Source organism: Monomorium pharaonis, chromosome 1 (genome assembly GCF_013373865.1).
Source record: "Monomorium pharaonis isolate MP-MQ-018 chromosome 1, ASM1337386v2, whole genome shotgun sequence".
NCBI classification, from domain to species: Eukaryota; Metazoa; Arthropoda; class Insecta; order Hymenoptera; family Formicidae; genus Monomorium; species Monomorium pharaonis.
Window position 1 is genome coordinate 3,402,988 of NC_050467.1, and position 19,956 is coordinate 3,422,943.

At 38.0% G+C, this 19,956-nt stretch overlaps 1 protein-coding gene across 1 annotated transcript; it reads left to right on the forward strand.

Annotated features, from left to right (window-relative positions):
• Positions 1-697: 697 nt before the first annotated feature.
• Positions 698-19,464, forward strand: LOC105836235. The gene is made up of 3 exons (XM_036282919.1): positions 698-1,025; positions 9,738-9,798; positions 16,396-19,464. The coding sequence occupies exons 1-3, from the start codon at positions 1,016-1,018 to the stop codon at positions 16,712-16,714; spliced, it is 390 nt and encodes a 129-aa protein (XP_036138812.1). The 5' UTR covers positions 698-1,015; the 3' UTR covers positions 16,715-19,464.
• Positions 19,465-19,956: the final 492 nt, after the last annotated feature.

A 19,956-nucleotide genomic window follows, 5' to 3' on the forward strand; every position in this document is an offset into this window, starting at 1 on the left:
CTTTACGAGCGACTTTATGAACGATCCTAATCGGAAAAAGAATTCTCGTCGGCACGCGCTTTGTATGATATTTTGGCCTGACGACGTGCGGCCAGCACGCGAGAAACATCATGTGGTCTACATGTGGAATACAATGCGGGGGATTCGCCAACGAAGGAGATTTAAGGATGCTGAGAGACAAACGCGGCAACGAGTTTCGCGACCGAGATATCACGCGCGTTTCGTTGCAGCGGTGCACTTTGCTCTTCTGCACTATCTTTGATCGACAGTTATTACGATGAGAAACGGTTTCATCTGCGATGATTAGCTGCAACAGATAACGGCTTCCTCGGCGAGCATCGATTGTTGTCGCCGTTCTATTCCGCTGAAGTACTCGAGACTTGCGTCACGAGGGCATTGTGGAACTATGTTCGGAATAGATTCCGATCGAATTTTATTTCGGTCCTCCTAGAGAACACAACAGAGAAATCTAGAAAACAAATTAACTTACAAAACCAAAGTCGATTCTGAAAAGTTCCACAATGCCTATCAGAGGTCGCGTTCGTTCGTCTCGAGTTTCGAAATGTAGATCCGTGCGTTAATGCAAATTAATGAATTGGCTGAGGATCGCCGATGTTTCGTTTTGCGTGCAGGCGAGCAAACGAACCCGATAAAATAAACGGCGGCTGCAACCCCTTCCATCCGCGGCGGTCGCGCCGCGAGGCTGCCTGCAGTCGACATCGAAGCGGAGGCGCGCGAGCGTCGGTGCCCGCGCCGATCAGTCCGCGCGGGACGCTCGATGAGTGAGGATCGTGTTCTTGGCTTGCCTTGCTCGCGAAGTCGCTTAGGTGCGTCGGTGATTAACGACATAGGGAGGGAGAGAAAGGGCGCTAGTTTCGTCGCACGCAGTTCTGCAGGGCCGTAGAGGAGAGAGAGAGAGAGAGAAAGACAGAAAGAGAGAGAGAGAAAAACGGCGACTGTCATAGAGAAGCATTCCTCGCGAGACGACCGGAACCCCGGGAGTATTGGAGCACAGATGGTGAGAGGTAAGAGAGAAAGAGAGAGCATAGAGAGCAATACGCGATATATAATAATATGTCATTCATTTATGTCCCTTCGCGCGCGAAATACGAGAGCATTTTTGCGTGCAATCGATCGGCCTCTGGAGAAACTCCCTTAGTTACCCACCCTTAATAGAACCAGCCCGACACTGTGACTGTGACGATGGCCGGCTCGGTCGCGGAAGAGATCGTTTCTCTCGTGTACGGAACGATGCGCGGGTTAACGTCCTGTTAATCCCGGGATAGGGATTTAATCCGTCACGTTTATCGAATTCGTGCGAAATTAGCTGCTTAGTCTCGTTCGAACGTGGGGAAATGTGATTGAAGAGATGCGACACGGCGTCCGGATAATTTTATAATTTCGAGCAACGTCGAAATTAACATCTGTTAAATCTTTTACCTGGAGGTTAATTCAATGAATCGAATTTAATTTCGTACGAGATATGGGATCGTTGCTCGAGGAAATTAGATCGACGCGATAATAAATGTCATAACGAAATAAATTAAACGACATTAATATATATTACAAATCAATTTTGGGAGAAATAAATTATTATAGTACCTCCTTTCATATTTTTAATGTTTCCGGTTTCATAATAAAACGATTAAGACCAATTTATTATGTTCGTTAACTGTGAGCATAATTAAAAAAGCTTCCCAAATAACACACACACACACACACACACACACACACACACACACACACACACACACACACACACACACACACACACACACACACACACACACACACACACACACACACACACACAAAATAAAACAAATAAAAAAGAAGAATCCCTTCAGATGCATAAAAAAATCATTTTTATATATGTACCATAATTTTTATCGTTTAAACGTGAAAGTACCAATATCTCATAGCCCATTGCGGCCGAAAGAGATTGAAATGTTCCGTAACAAAGCGAGAACCTAATCGTCGCTATTCGATTAACGATGAGAAATGGTGCTCCAGAGAGTATATTTCGGTCGTACCTCAAATGAAATTTAAAGCCGGCCACGCGGCGATCGATCCAATTCAAATTTAAGTTTTACCTTAAATTTGATCACCCGTAGACTGGCTTATTAGTTTCGTTTGACGTAAGGCGACTGATGGAGCTGGAGCAAAATTTGCTCAACTGCTTCATTGAGCGTGATGAATAATTGATTTCGAGCTTAAGTCGGGACGGATGAATCGGAAATTTTCCTTCGCCAGAGTATATTCGCATTCGCTGTTTCCTGGAATATCCGATCAGCCAAAATGCGACGTGTGAGATAAAAATATTTTATTACGGAAAAATCTGCCACAGTTGCTCGGTTATATCGAATAATAAATGTTTTAATCGCAGACAATTTTTCTGCAAAACATTTTTATCACGTTTGTAAATTATTTATAAACGAATTAGCAATATAATTTTCTCACATATTTAGAATTTTTCGAATTCTCTTGTAATTCGTATATTTATATTAAATATTTTTATTCGTTATAGATGATTTTGTTTATTAATTTAAAAATAAAGTAAATAGAAATCACGTGTGATTATGCATTAAAGGCGTTAAAGGCATTATGTGATTAAAGGCAAAATAGCGTAGTAAAAACGGTAACGAAATGTCCAGCACAAAAAAATGTCTGATCATAACCGGTCTGACTCTACTTAAATTACATATCCATGTTCGTCTTTTTTCTTTCTACTCGTTATATTACACATGGGCGCATTATATAGATACATAATAAATATACTTAGTAATAAATACATTTTGTTAGAAGTGCCTAAAGATAGATTGAGATCCTGTTAGATTGAGCACACCTATTATCCTTTCTTTGCTTTATCAATTAACTTCCTCTAGACGATAAATTATTTTCTCTCTTTTCACACCAGAGAGGTTCTGTCTTCCCTTAAAGAGCTGGGGTTTGTCTCTGGATAATAATAATAATAATAATTTAATCTCCGTGTCTCACTCTTTCATTCTACTTTTCTCTTTTTAATCTATTCTCTTCCTAGATACAACACCTGTTCACCCATAAACGCAAATTACGCTTTCCGCGTGCCGGACGAGAGTGTCAGTCACGAAATGAGCCTGTCGGTCTTCCCGCGAGATCCGGCGAGAACGACGTTAAATTTACATTGGCGTCGCGAGACCGAGAAATCGGCCGGCTGTCACGCTGCATCGGAACCGAAGCGTGCTTAAATTTAAGTTCCGCTCGCATTTCGACTGATACGACCGCGCCGAATTGAATCCGTGCGCCACGCGGCTGCACAGTGCAACGTATATTTAAACTCCATTAAACAATTTCGGACAGATATGTTGCAACTGGACCTAAGAGGCCCTGACAATCATGCGGTAACATAATCGACTGCAATTCCATTTGTTATTTTATTTCCGCTTTTTTTTCATTGTCTATATTATTTGCAACTAGTATGTACATCATAAACAAAAATAATAACAGAGATTAACAGAAATATATCTTTAAATTAATAAATTCTAAAAATAAACTCAGAATTTGACCGATTTGTTATTCATAATGAATCTCTTTGCAAAACGTTATTTCATTGTGATGTATAATTTTTGTTATGTTAGCTAGAAAAGATCGAGGTCATCGATTAATATTTCTAAAAAGATCTCACGTGATTATTTAATTTTTATCTTCCTATTTAATTTTCGCATTCGATTCTATTAACTCTGTTAACTCTGATCTTTGAAATTCACAGTTAAACTTGAAAATATAATCACTTTAATTAACCGAGTTTGCTGATATATTCAGGAAGCGCATCTGCCTGCATTTATTACACTCTTTTTATTTTTCTTATACAAAAACATGTGTATTGATATGTGTGCATATATCGATTAATTGCAACTGATACATTAGATTTGTTTTTTATAGCTAAAATGTAAAGACTCTGTACTCAGCAAAATAGATATATGATTAAAGTTTGGCGAAAAAATGAAAAGGCAGTGCAATGCAGTACAATTCAATACCAATAAAGAACAGATCTAATAAAAAACAAAATCGATTAACTGATATAAAGCAAATATATATATAAAAACATATTAGTTGACAATTATTAACAATTAATCGTATTAAAATGTTATTAATCTCGAATAAAATATTTTTTTAGATTAAATTTATCATTATATTCTGAAATGTATATTTAATTATATTCAGTAATAAAATATTACTCTTGCGATTGAAGGATATATAGATTTTTCTCGCACTCTTGACGTGTGCCAATTCTGCCGTTATTATGTAGTACGTGAATTTGTTGTGCAAAGTATTCAGCACTTATTGGCATTCGCAGTTAAAACAATAGCGGAACGTTATTCATTCAAGTCAAAAGAGTCGTTACTGAGTGTCTATTTCTGCTGAAGTTTCTCATGATTGTATTACTGTCAACGTATTTGTCTATCATCTTTTCGATTTCGCACATGTATGCAATCTTAAAAATAGAATTAGCAATACGACTGTTTTACATTAACTATTCTATTTTTTAACCTTTCCAGCTACATAACAACAGAAATTATACATTTTATCTCAAAATGGTATTTTGTTGAAAGAAATTTCTTGTAAATTATATTAATAAAATGTTTAAAATTCATTAACTAAAAATATAATTAATTATATTTCATATTTTAATGGTAAGAATAATTTTATATCCTAATATGTTTTTATAAATATATTAGATATATTATTTTTATAGATATATTAGAATATATTTATAAAAAGATTTTCTAAAATGTTTCTATTGCATGTGTAAAAATTGAGTGCTAAAATTTTATATTTCTATTAGTATTTCTATCCAATCTTTTATTTCTATTCAGAACACAAGATTATTAGACTAGAAATTTATTGTATGCACGCAGTCAAAGCAATTAAAAATTTAAATTAAATATGGCAAACTTTACTGAACATATTTATACATTTTACGTAAATAGCATATAATATTTTAAGCTTAGAAATAATAATAAAATCGACGAAGAGAAATTTCGAGATAAAAAGTTGTCATATTTACAATTGACAGAAGTTCTCACTTATTATTATTGCAACGAAAGATCGTCGCACATTCGTCACGTTTAATTAAGCATTGCATTAATAAAGCAACGTAAGTGATAGTCTGTGATGTCAAGGTTTCCAGATTGAGTCAGATATGCCTAATTAAAGATGTACCAGATAAAACAACATCCTAAAGCCTAGCTTGACGCATATGATCATGTGTGAATTGTATTTTATAATAATTCTATTTCTCAGTTAAATGCTTCTATGAAATAATGATTTACTATTCCAATGCAAATCTTTAAAATATCATAAAGACTTTTTTTATTAGATATATCCCATACTTAATACACACATACTTAATACTTTATAGATTTATATCGTTATTTCATAAAAACTTGTATATAGTTTTTTATATCTCAAAGAATATGAATAAAAGATAACATACATTCTTATTGCGCAACATCAGAGTTGTAATTATATCATAATTATAATGTAATTTTGTTGCAGCTATAATGCATAACAATTTTATAATATACAAATATAAGCGATATAATAAAATATAAGATATAAATATAAGAAAATATTTAAAAAATATATATCATACGTATTAATTACATACTGTTGCTAAAGCGCACGACATATGAGAGTGTTACAAAAATAAATAATTAATCTCACAAGAAACAGCAACAAATAAAATAAGATAATATTACTTTATAGTTGTGCCCGTCATTATTCAATATCTCCCAGGGGCATTTTCTCTTTTCTTAGTCTTCCGTTAATTAGCTACTATTTGATTGTTAGTTGTCTATTGTTACTTCTTGATAGCAATCGCGAATGATTCATTCGCGAAAACACACTTAATTACTAACCGAATACAATAATCTTGCGACATTTGCATGACATATTCTTCATATTTTATTACATTACGCTAACGCAAGAAAGATATCCTTCGCTCGGTGTCTCGCAAATTAGCACACACGAAAAAACAAAGGATCTCAATCTCATGTTTCTTATTTCCCTCGATATCGCAACTTTAAAAGAACAAGTCGCGCGGTACGTCGGCTTTAATAAGTAGCCGCTGCACGTAGCACGTTTATGAATCGTGGGAGTCAATTAATCATGCAGGTTGATAATTGTAACGGGGAATAATCGCGTTTTGAGGAATAATAACGCGACGATAGTCGCCGAGCGGCTCGCTGTCTGCCCGCTCGGCTCTCGCCGTGAGAATAATAGCAAGTTGACCGCGTGTACACAACGGTCTGCCGCGGCGGTATTATGCTGTTGATACTAGTATCGCAACGCAGTGTTGTAAAAAAAGCAAGCGTTCAACGCCAACGTGTACCAAAGGATTTATCGCCGCTACAAAATATACATTGTGTATTGTGAAATGTATATTGTGTAAAATTAACGTACGCTGAATATCCCGTATCTCACGTATTGAATTAATCTCGACGAATGGACTATTATCGCGCCGGATACGTCCAACGTTTATTTGAAGAATAAAATTATCGCGCGAATAAATTCAATGTATGTTTGAAAAACAAAATTTATCTTCTTGAATTTTGCGATTCTAATTAATCTCCCGAATACACCGTTGTACCGTATGGCGTTTGCAGGGAACGCGCACAGCGTGTGTACATTATATATATATTTCGTTTTTATTCGTTATTGAATTATTCTTCATTAAAATTTGTGTTTAATTTACTCAAATTCTATATGACAACACGGTTATGTAGCCTTGCGTTTCCAATCTACAATTCATAAATGTTAATTCGCGTTTCTGATTCCTGCGTAACTCGACATTGTAAGTAAAGCACAGGTGTCATGTAAGGATTATTCATGGCAATCCGAGAACCCGATATATCTGTATGACACGTAATGCAGAAATCGATATTAATTATAGTATTTGTATGCACATTATATGTCTTATGTAATGCTGTACGTAGGACGTACTATATGTCTCATATGTCATGCGTGATAAGCGCTTCCATGTATACATATATATTTCAGTAGATCTTGAATAAAATCTTTTGAAAATAAAAAAATAGCAAACATAAATTTAAGAATAAATCTAGAATTATATAAAATCCGAAATAAAATCTTTTACAATTGATTATACAAGGCAACTTCACTCTAGCAGGATTTTAATTTTTAATTCAATTCTCGAGGGATATATACAAATAAAAACTAAACAAAAAGTTAAGTAATGGAGATCTCGTGCAGATCTTTTCATTAATTCAGTCAAACGTTTGTTGTAAAAAGGTGCAACGCAATTTTATCGAAAGACCCATACAATGACCTTTAACATCGCATTGCGATGCTGTGCCATCATGTAATCCGACGACTACGCTTCTGCTATATCAATTAAACGTACGATTGCCACTCCTGACGATTGGAAAGGTCAAAACTGCCCCTTCCTTTTTTCCTTCGAACTTCCATTGCTGGATATTAGCAATTTTCGATACGTACTTGTAACTTTTAAAAGAATCAAATATATACATGAGTTTGAAACTTGGAAATTTGCTTTCTCAAGCACGAATGATAAACATTTCTTAGAAAAACAATGTTCGAAATAAATTGAAAGTTTTTCTCCCTTGCAATTTTTATAGAAGGTATTATAAAGGATATACGTATAATACGAGAAATGATGCTTTAAGAACGAAGTTCAAAGCTGCGAAATATCAAGTTGCAAAATAAATGTATTCCAATTATATGTGTCAACTAATTACGTCCTTCCAATTCTTCTTCATAGGCAAATTATTTCTAGTTGAAGATTAATATATCATCTCATATTACCCTCAAATTTCTAGTACCTCGTCAAAGTTGACAAACTGATCTAAATGGGGGAATACTCAAGGGATGAAAGGAATGATCAGAGACGAGAACAGCTTCCTCTCGAGAAACCCCTGTCATAAATGGCTCGATATTACGCGCGACGGTCAATCGATCTTCATTAAATAGAGAGAGGGGCTGGCAATTTACATAGAAAAATCGAGCGAGTACGGGCGCGTTCCATAAAAGATGAAAGAAGACGACGGTACGTCAGTGTCAGTCGACGGATGCATGTTGCCGGACGAAGAAAATCGATCTATCACGATCGAGACGTCACTCCCGACATTCGAGCAGGACAATCAACAATTTATGGATCGACCGCTCGCTCACTGGGCATTCGGGGACTTTTTTTTTCTGAAATCTCGAAAACCTGACGTTTCCACGATTATAAAATATCAACACGGCACGGTTGACGTTGTCCATTTACTGTGCCAAATTTAAGACAGTGCCTATCTGTTTTAATAGCCACGCTCGATATCGACCTACCGCGAAACCAGTGGACTAATTTTAGACTATTATATCAAGTTTTATAGAGCGTTATTATAAAGTAAAAAAGTTCACTAAGAGTAATTGCGTCATTTATATTTAGGTAATAGCATTTCCCCTGTGTAAAGTTCCCTATATAAACTCCATGTATGAAGAATTCAGGAGCTTATATCCAAATCGTCTTAATTTCGTATATATTTTCGGTAACTGCAGATTATGTACTATTGATAGCAGATTAGAAGCTGCGAAAAGAAGCTTGGCGGTTACACGTTCTTCTTTTTAGATAAGAATTTATAGTGTTAACTGGCGAATAAACCGGCTCTTCAACTCTGTGCAAATCTTGCCCAAAAATGTCTGCTCCGTAGTTCTCGATGCCGTAATTATTAACGTACGATTACGTAAGAGGTCCGTAATCCTCTCGACGAGGACTTTGGAATAAAGCCTCGTTGTCATTTCGATCGGGTCGTTTTTCATCGGATGGACGAGCGATCTCGTTCAGAATTTAGAACCTTCGGGCGAAACGTAATCGCGGACACATGCTCGTTGTCCCCGGGATAAATGGGGTACACCTCGGGCACGATAGCCTTTCTCAGAGACGCGTGACGTCGCTGATGAGGTATAGCGCGGTATTATACGAATCCCGGAGAAGGAGAACGGCTTCATTGTCCGAGCTCGAATTGCGACGACGTTGTCTCCGACGAGCGAATTACAGAACGAGTTTCGCGCGTCGTTAAGCCTTAAGTACTGATACGTCATCCGCGGCTGGAAATATGTAACGTTACCTCTGGGTTAACAGATGCCGCGCATTGTTATAATTGGAGCACGGAGATAAATTTTGCAGTTACGTTTAAACGTCGAGCATTAACGAACGCTTCCTGGTAGAATCGTTGGATAATTTTTCAGAAATATTACAAAGTTGTTTACCAACTAATTAAATGTCATTTATGTCATTGAGATGAATTCTTTTCAACTTTTCAACTCATTTCTCATATTTTCTTATAAAAAAAATTTCTTTTTCTAATCTCGCAATTTTTAATGCGCTTTTCGCCTAATTGTAAATCTTTGTATTTTGTCACAATTAAGCGAAATCAATATTGTCGTGGATTCGTTTCGTATTTCAACCGAGAATAACGGCTGTGTTGTTTTGTTAACCGAAAAGCAGTTTCGTTTTGCATGAGAAAACTCGCGGAAGATGAAGAGCGTCGTCCTCGTTCACGTTAAAGCGATTTGTACGAGCGTATTTGTAGGAGTCACCTTGTTTAAGGAAAGAAATGAGAACGAATGTAACGACAGAGCCGTGACGGAGATCTCGATATGCGAAAAAACCTGTGAGATCTTTTCTCGAGAATGATTATATGAAAACTAATGTTTTTTCATTCGCGTTGCAGGATCGTTACCTGATATCGCAGTGACGATGGCATCGGGCAGGGAAATCCACGGTGCTTTCAGGTGAGTTAAACTTTACAAAATTCAAAATTACATTACAAATCTCAGTGATCTAACAGCGTTATATTTTTATCGTGATTTTTTTGTTACATTTTATTATACTCACAATTCCTCTAAATAAATAAAATACTAAAGTTTGTTTGCGAAAAACAATTATTTTTCACCCGCTATTTTAATCCTGAATATAGTGAAATAATAATTTTAATTACTTCAATTTTATTTCGTGTTCACACGTCGGTGATTTATCTGATTTTTTCGTGTTTTTACTTTTCTTGCTTTACGCAAAGCCTCGCCCGACTGCACTCGAAAAAAAAAGGGCATGAGCACTCACACGTACATGTATGTACATACACTTCGGCGATTTCGCCGCAGGGAATCCGGTTATTTCAAGGATTTTCGTGGGTGTATGTTTTCCGCGCGACCTTTAGAAATTCATTATTACGCGAGATGTGGGAATGAGGAATTAGTTAGCCGTCTGTTATATTAATCTACACTCTCACGAACCTGGTATAACTTCTTAATGAGAGCTTCTTGACGGTCGAATTTTCTTTAGTCGAACTGTGAAACTGAATTTTTTCGTGCCTTTAAATAATTAAATAATGTAGCAAAATTACCTGATTTGTCATGGTGTAAGGATATCCTTAAAAAAAAAATTCCAACCTAAGAAAGATTATTTTTAATTTAAATCATCTTAAAAAAATATTTAATATCAAAATATTCGTCAAAGAATAACTTCTTTCGTTTAATCAAACTTCAAAAAATTCTTATTTTGACACTTTGATTCAAGCTGCAATATATTTCGTTTTTTTTTTTTGTATGCGAATATATATCTGAAAAAAAGGAGTTATCTAATTGTTCCGAGAATTTTTGTGAACGCAGTTGTACATAATGTAAACCGCGACTTTTATCAATCTGCATCAGTATGTTGATATTGTATTAAAATTAATTAAATTTATTGATTATAAACGAAGAAAAACGATAAATTACCCTCTCACGTTTTTCGTGACATTTGTAAGTTCTCGATGTGGGCGACGGCGAACAAGACGGTAGGGCATTTTGACGGTATACGCCGATACGAGCTGCCACCACATAAATAGAAATGCTTAAATTTTATAAGATATCATTACTTTTATATTAAGTCGGTATCAAATCAATATTTCACAAGATACATGCAGTAGACGTCAATACTTATGACATCGGTATTACTTTGGAATATCGACATTGTAAAATTAATTAAGGGCAGAAGCATTTCCGCGAAGTAAATAAAGTTAACGAAAATCAATTCAATTTGTTTTACGAATCCTGACGGAAGACGAGCTTGGTTAATTTTAGATGCATCAATTTTTCAATTTAAATTAATTTGACGTGTATACATGTGTTTGAAGAACCCTTTACTATCTCGACAGACAAGACTTGAGATCTCGTAAACAAATCCTCATAAACAAATAACACATCTCGGTGACGCGTTTCGCGCTATTTTCGTCGCGCAATTATCGCCAAATATAATTGTTCGCTTCTCTCGTCTACGTCTACGACTCGGATGTAATAATTTCCACGAATAAAATTCGGCATTAGAACACACCGTGAGATTCGTGATCAGAATAGCGGGCACGGATTTAGAGTACAAGTATCGATCGCGTCTTCTTGCGGAGCGACACGATAAGAGCGTCGGCTCGGGAGAGTCGCGCAGTTTCGCGAGCTATTTCGCGATAGCACACGGCCGACTGGCACTGAATGGAAGAAAAAAAAAATTGACAGCCACGGCGAGCACGGCGGGGAATCGCGCGCAAACTTATTCTTGGTGACGTTACTTTATTTTTATTGCGCTTATAGCGCGGGGCTCTTCGATCGACTCTTGCGCGCATACCGCGCGAGTTGACGTCGTTCGATCTGATAGCCACTCATAAGTAATGCAACGAGAAAGTAGTATTGCCGCGTCATAGGCAGACGCTGTGAATGAAGAAACGCGGCGGAAGTATTGGACCTACTATCTTTAGCTACGGCAAAGTTACGCAGTCTCTACGTGTACCACCTGAACCCTTTGAAATCTATTGGAGAGCAATTCTAACTTTCTGTACAAATAATACTGCGTTATAAAGGAAACAGTGGGAATAACGTTTCGGAAAGTGGACTTTTTTTGCAGTTCTCCGTAAAGAGTTATAAAAAAAATATGTCATTCATGAAAAAGTAATACGTAATTAATTCCAAATATACAAAAAGAAATAATTAACAGTCTTAAAATAGTTCCAAAATAATTAATAGAATTGTTACACATCATAATTAATTTTCTAAAATTGACGAATTTTGACTGACGTTGTATATCAGATGGATAAGAGTCTCGTCGTGTAAAAAAGTAATTGTACCCTCTTAATAGCCATAATCACAAAGAGATTATCGTATAATTTAAAGCGGGATTCTCCCGCGAGTTCAATCTTCTAAATCTACGTTTAACGCAAAATCGCCGCCACGTGTAAACGCGTTGGCAGGTACTTTCGGCCGTAAACGAAATACCCCGTAGTACACTCATGGAATGCGAAAATATTTTCGGCGTACGTAATGGCGCTTATAACTCCCTCGTGAATTCGGCAACCGATATACTTCGGTGGCTCGCGAAGTTCGGTCGAGCCGGAGATTGGAAAGTTCCGCACTAAATTTCGCTTGAAATGCGGTCGGCTTCGTTTCCCGGTTGGACACCGCCGTCGTCCATTCATGGTTGGACGATCCTTCGCTAAGCCTTCGCTGAGTCCTTGACGTCACATTTAAGATGCTGTTAGGGGGATTACGGTCGGGAGAGAAGTTCTAAGGACATCCAGAGACACGTGACGCGCATATCATCGCCATACACACACTTTAGCAGCAGTCAAACAATACGAACCCTATTATCGAATCCGTCGCAAAAAAAAAGAAAAAAAAATTAATTGGATCGCATCCCCGTGATCGTCGTATTTGCGCGTTTGCTCGAGCGCAATCAAGCGCTATTCACGCATCCTTCTCCTTCTCCATCCGACGTAATCTCTCGAATAATATCCGAGCCGTTCGTCTCGGGAGAGTAATGCGAGACGAATCTTTAAACGCAATCGTCCGCGCGCTTAATGTTAGACGTGACTATTCTCGATTCCCGATCCCGATTTATCAGACAAGCCAGATTTAAGAGCTCCTCTTGCAAAATCTTTCGTCTCCTCGAAAATTAAAGGAAAAGTATATCTGGGACACGTTGCGTTCCCGTATTTCAATGAGCAATTCACAGCGAAAGCTCGAAAATTCATATTTTTATGATTAAATGACGTCGGTCGTTCCGTACGGTTACACATATATTTTGCGATTTCCGAAAAATCAATACTTTTCCGCGGTAACACGCGGCTGTGCCGGCACACTAGTGACGTAACGCCTGACGCAAGCGACAATCGTTGCGGCCGCGATGCCGCAGAGCCTCTCTAGGCGAACGTCGATAGTACACCGGACGTCATGAATGCATTTGCCTTCCTTCGGCATTTTCAGGGCGAGCACGTCACTGCCCGACGCAGCGATACTTGAGCAACGATTACAGGTATTGTCGTTGTCTTCATTAAAAAAAAAAATCAGAATTATTTCCTTATTATATACCCCAAAATTATTATTTATCGATGAATACATTGGAAATGCAATGACAACAACGTGTATATTAATGTAAATTATTTAAACTGTATTTATAGCAATTTTTCTATATCCTAAAGGTTGTAGGATAAATTTTAACAGCATTAAAATCGTGAAATGATCAATTTTGTCGCAGAAAAATATGAAAAAGTTATATATGTATTTTTTTTATTGTCAAAAGAAGATTGTTTCGTCTCGTCAATCAAATGTTGTAAAGAGAAATACAATACATTTTCACGTATAGCGACCCGTACATCTGTGCTACAATCGGATTGCGAAATTTCGCGCGTTCGCCACGACCGTCGCCGATTAATCTCCACTTCGATCGTCGTCCTCTGCCCTTTCGGCGTTCCTTCGACCCCGTTCCGCCGGCGCGGCAGCATGCCACGAAAATGGTTTGTGATTACCGCGGCGGCAGGCATTCGCGCTGACGAGGCGAATATATATTCTATCTTCCATCCGCGTTATCCTTAACCCGTGCGAAATTGATTTCGTCACTCGTCCCGGGTGAATAGCCCGCCGTTGTGAGAAAAGTAGGTAACCACCGGGACGCAAAGATCACCATGTTCGCATTTCTCTCTGTTTATGGTCCCTTTGGAGAACACGGATTTATTATCCCGTTGAACAAATATCTCGTCAAAGCAAATTGATTTCAAGAGACACTGTGATATTTCCTTAGTCTCACATTACTTTAGGTTTTCCTATCGACGTATTGAAATTAAATTTTAATAATGCAATAATTTAATATTTCAAGTTCTTCAGTTTCGAAAATGTCCGGTAACAAGTTCGCTCTGATTTAAAACGGGGACTTTAATTAGCGCTCGAAGTGGAATAATGTTTCGGCTCTCGTTCATGTATCATTTCTATTTCGGCAATCGCAGATCGCGCGGACTAAACTTTCGAGCTAAAAGATATTCCCCTTGAAATCCCTTAATATATTCCACATTTCGTTCCCCGAATTAAACACCTCGGTTCTCTCAAAAGTTTATTCCCTATCGAATCTTCGCCTCATCGATAACCCCGTCGCCAATAAGCATTCGGCGAAATGAGCAAAGTTTCAAGGTAATAGTCAACTGCGAGAGTTCAGATACGCGTCTCCTCGACACAAAGTCAAAGTTCCGGCACAACGCCGGAATTTATTTTCTATTTGCGCATCACGATGTGCGCCGCGATAACGCACCCATCTTTTTCCGCCGGTGATATCAGCGATCTGGCGAAAGAAGCTCGTAAATCCCGAGCGTAAACAACGCCCTAAAACGCGAGACGTGTTGGAGAGGGATAATTCCAGATTCGATTGTACCGCGGTTCCTCTATATATATGTAACATTGAAGCGATGAGGTGTGTGTACGTGTGAGTGCAACAAGATACCGAAGCCTGTGAACGAGACTCGGGACACATACTCAGCTCTCGGATCGATACCCGCGGCAGTTTTCGCGAGTACGAATCTCTCGCGAAAGACGCGACGAGAAACGGAAGAAATCATTCCTATCCGGTTGATCTCTCTGCCCAGCGATCCCTTTTCCCCCGTTTCCTCGAGTTTTCCTGTATTTAAAATTTCTCGAATAATATAAAAATTTTGAAGAAATATGCATGAATAATTTCTACAATTTATTTGCACGCAAATGGCTTTTTCTTCCACGAAATCGTTCCAGTTTGATGAGACATGTTTGCGAAACGCCACGGAAAATCTCGCTGTCAGTCGAACGTATCATCAAAGAGTGTGTACTCAAAAATTGTGTAAAAAAAACTCTCCGAGAATTTCTAGTTTTTCCAGGAATTTGTCTATTAAAGAATTTTTTAATGCAAAATAAATTAATTTTATTTTTTAGTGTTCCGTAATCATATAAAAAAATATTCGAGTTTTGAACTAAATTTTAGAAAATACTAAAAAGAAATAATGTGACCAATATGGCATATAATTGTTCGTAATAATGTAAACTCACTAAAAGTACAGAATACGAAACATGAGTAAACACAACGCCAATTTAAAACGATGCACCGTCTTTTATGATCACTGATTTTTTAATTAAAAAAGTCACAAGTCACACGAAAATGTATATGAATGTATATACTATATTTATTGCTAATCCATTATCGACATTTTGTATTATTAAAAACTAGAAAAAACACGATAGAAGAAATATTTCTGTCAAAAATAAAAAAAAAAACAATTAAAATTTAGAAGTAAAATTTGGAAAAGTTTTCCGAGTTTCAATAAAATTCAAATAAAAATCCGTGACTTTTTTTTCAACAATAAAAAAGAATTCTCTGAAAAATTTTAGATTTTGAGGTTTTTTTCCGGTAACGCGCGCGCATACCCTGATCATATAAAATAATTCTCAGAAATCACATTGCATTTTTTTCGAGGAAATATACGAATCGGTTTCCGATTACCGCAGTGTAATGATACTGGTGCCCGATAATGATCAGTATTATTATCATCGAGTACGTGTGTATCGTCAAGTATATACACACAACTAACACGCGAATCGGATTTTCCTTTGACGTCGATAGCAGACACGATATGGATTTACGCGCGCGTTTCAGCAATCCGCGCGCGGTACGAGCCCTCGAGATACGTCAGCTTCCACAAAAGAAAATAAATAAATACGAAAATAAATTGAACGCAAAACGACCAACGTCATTCTATAATATGTTAAAAACAGGGGGGAGAAAGCGAACGCAGATTCGCGCGAGGCACAGACATAGTCTGCGGTGATTGTTCTAAAGTCTAGTCTCTATATATCGACGACGCGGACGACAAATCACAATGCACATTTATGTAAAAAAAAAAAAAAAAAAAAAAAAAATACATTGTTCAATTGCCCGCGTCATCTTGTTTTTCTGTTCAAGTAATAAGCGTCTTCTTGATTTTGTTAGGCGTGGCTATTTTTTTCTCGTAGTTTTATTTATTTGTTCCGCTCCGTCAAACTCATTGTTACATTACATCGCGCTCATCTCCGCAGCCTCATCGTGGACGACGTGGACTCGCACTCGATCCTCAGCGACGGCTCCGACCTGGACGGGCTGTCGCGCGAGAGCAGCTCGCAGAACTCGGCGTCGCAGACGCCGCTGGACAGCCCCGGCGGACCGCGGGAGAGGATCAAGCAGATCCAGGTAGAGGCCGAGACCAGACGGGGCGAGTTCGCCAGACTGCTGGAGGAGCACGCGCAGGTGGTGCGCAAGCTGAAGATGATGGAGGCGGAGGAGCAGCTGTCGGCGACGACGACGACGACGACGACGGCGACCGGGAACGCGGCGGTGATCGGCGGCGCGCACGCGTGATTTTACGATTTTATCACCGACGCCGGAACGAGGGTGACACCGAGGGTCGGGACCACCGCGTCGACGACCGTCGTACGACCGACCACCACCGCCTCACCGCGTTTCCTCCTCGTCCGCCTCGACGGCGAAACAACCTCATCCGGACCGGCCGTCGTCGTCCGTCGCGATTCGCAGACGAGACGCGGATGACGCGGACAACACTGGACGTTCGGATATATTATTAACCCTCGGATGCATCTCGGACGAGTCTCTGAAATATCCAGATGTACACGAGGTGTACATGTCTGTAAGGGAAGTAATGGATGCATCCGAGGGTTAATTGCGGGGGAGGGGAGTTATGGACTCGAGAGAACTTCTCTTGCTATCTTCCTTTTTTCTTTTCAGCATTGCATATAATTTTGTTTCGCTCTAATTTCCGCTTCGGATTAATTAGATTCCGCCGCTTTGGTTTATTTGAAATAAAAACTGAAATCAAATTGGAGATAAACCTGAATAATGTAAAAGGAATTCGTAAGAATTTAAATTTCCTATCGTTTACGTCAATTTATGACAATTGAATGAAGTGATCGTTATTAGTCTGGCATGTTACGGAAATTCAGATAAATTAAAAGCTTGATACACGAAGCTATTTTCTTCCCAAGAAAAATATACAATATGATAAACGCGTATTTAATTGCGATGTGTTGTTATATTATAAGTATGTAGATTCTCGCAATTTTATTTGCGATTGAATAAAGTATTTCTGCCGTTTGAAAAATTTCGAGATGCGCTATCGAGCGCATAATTCCAATTCAACGTAACACAACGTGCAAATTTCGGAGCAAAGCCTTTCTGTAAAACATCATCCGATTTCGCGAGATCGAATTAAAGCGAGCTCGATTGAATCGACAATGCCCGGTGCGAGGGGTACCGCAGTCAGTCTCCCGCGACAGGGGGTCGTTCTTATTATTAACCCTTGTTTGCAACAAAGTCTGAATAAAAATAAAACCTACTAGACACGACAATAATGAGGAACACTTTTATGATGGGGAACGTGCGCGAAAGCCGCGGTTGCGTATTGTTCACAAACGCGTGGAACAGGGAACTCCCGCCCGTTCGAACTAGCTCAGCAGCAACGGCTGGCCTAAGCGTAGTACAAATTTTGCAGTGAAGTCTTAATAAAAGAAAAAAAAATGAAAAAAGAGGTACGAGTGGGCAGAGAGAGAGGAGAGAGAGAAGGAGAAAGTTTCTGATATTATATCACGGCGTCGTTTCGCCGAGGAAATGCAGGTGCTGGAGTGGATATGGTGTCGTACACGAACACACGTAGCCTACTCTCGAGACACAACGGAGTGTACAAGCTTCTACGTTTTATAGTGTTGTAGAGTTGAGTGTTCCATGTAAGTGTAAGCTAGTTTTGTAATATCGTAAATATATATACGTGTACGATAAAGGCGAATCTGCCGGGTCTGGCGGAGCACGCGACTCTTTTGTAAATAGGTTTCTTTTCATTACACACGCATAATAACAACCGACCGTCCCGATCGATTGTCACCAATTAATTCCGATTAACGACTTTCTGTGTCTCTTTCTGTGTCGTGGTATTCTCGGCCACGATTCTACGTGGGCGGAATTACAAAACCATGGTTTAAAATGTGTAAAAATTTTGTACTTTATTTTTTTTATGAATTAAATTTAACGAAAATGTCAAACCGAGTAAATACTGCAAATAAAAAGATTGCGAAAAATGTTAATACAAATGTCAAATTTACACAAAAATCGTGAAAATGTAATACGAATTAAACAACCACGCAATATAACACCCATTATCATTTTATAATTAAACTGCTATTAAAACTATAAGAAGAAAGAGACACAAAACGTTGGCACGAGATTAACTAATAAAGATTATCGGTGCAATCAGGTTTGGATCTTCGTGAAGCGTGAAGAGAGGGAAGGTAAAGACGCGGAAGTAATGCTACTTAATTTGGTCATTTTACTCTTAACATTAGGGAGTTTGTATAAAATCTGGACTGGCAAATCTCGACGAGAATTGCTAATTTTCTAAACGTGCTGCGTCAGACCCGCATCCAGATGATATAGGTATTATTAGGCATTTATAGACTTATATATACATACTTAAAGAGAGACACATAAGTAGACCCGTGTTAAATAATATAGCCCTAGTATAAAGATGTCTATTATTGCACATTGTGCCAGCCTACGCCAGTCGGCAATCAGGACACTTTTTGCCTCGTTTAATTCGTCGTTAAGACGTCACAAGATAAATCGTCAATTCGAAATAAATTGTCAATCGTTCTCTCGTGTACTTATTGAGATAACAATTGTAGTTTACAAGTATAATGACAAGAGAAAAAAGCGAGTAAATCTTCATGAAATTTTAAGTTTCCGAAATATATTTAAAATAAAAACACGTTAAACACATGCGCGCGCGTACTTTTTTAAAATAAGTATGTGAATAATTCGGTATAATTCTAGATTCTTGAAAACATACACGTGGCAGAGGAACTTCCGAAAAGATATCCTGATTGCCGTAGCATCGACTGGCGCATTGTGTAAACTAAAGAGACAGTCCTAGAATATATAAGGAATAGACAGGAATGATTTTAGCTGCTCAGAAACGTAAGATGCTTTAAAGGAAATTTCGCGATTGAAAGTGATACTTGCGAGGCAATAATTTCTCCAACATACTCGGGAAGACTGCGAGTAGCGCGTGGAACGAATGCGAAACGAAAAATCTGCATTATTTTTGCTGCTACAAGATTCCTACAGACGTTACTATTAAGTTAAGAGAATAAAACTACCGATACGTATTAACCTTTATTGTCACCATACCAAGTAGGTTTTACTTATACTATTATACGACTGCATGTGTATAGAGGCGACTGTATATGATATATACATTTATCAAGTTTGTAATGAAACATTGAGAGAAAAAGAGATGCGATTCTGATTTTGCGCGAGTAAATATTGCGAGCGAGGAAAACGTGGCTTGGTATAGCGATATCTTATCGGTTCTGCTTTCTACCGCTGCAATGGAAACCGGCTGCTTTTTGAGACTCAAGAAAACGCAATGTAATGTTATATCACGCCGATTTAATGTTAACGTAATCGAGATTTATATGTAAATTTTTGATGTAATATCGTATAACGTGTGAGATACGATGACACGCTGTTGAGTTTTGTTAAAAGAAACCGCTGCTTGAATAATTATTTATATAGCCTTATGTATGCGAAATAAT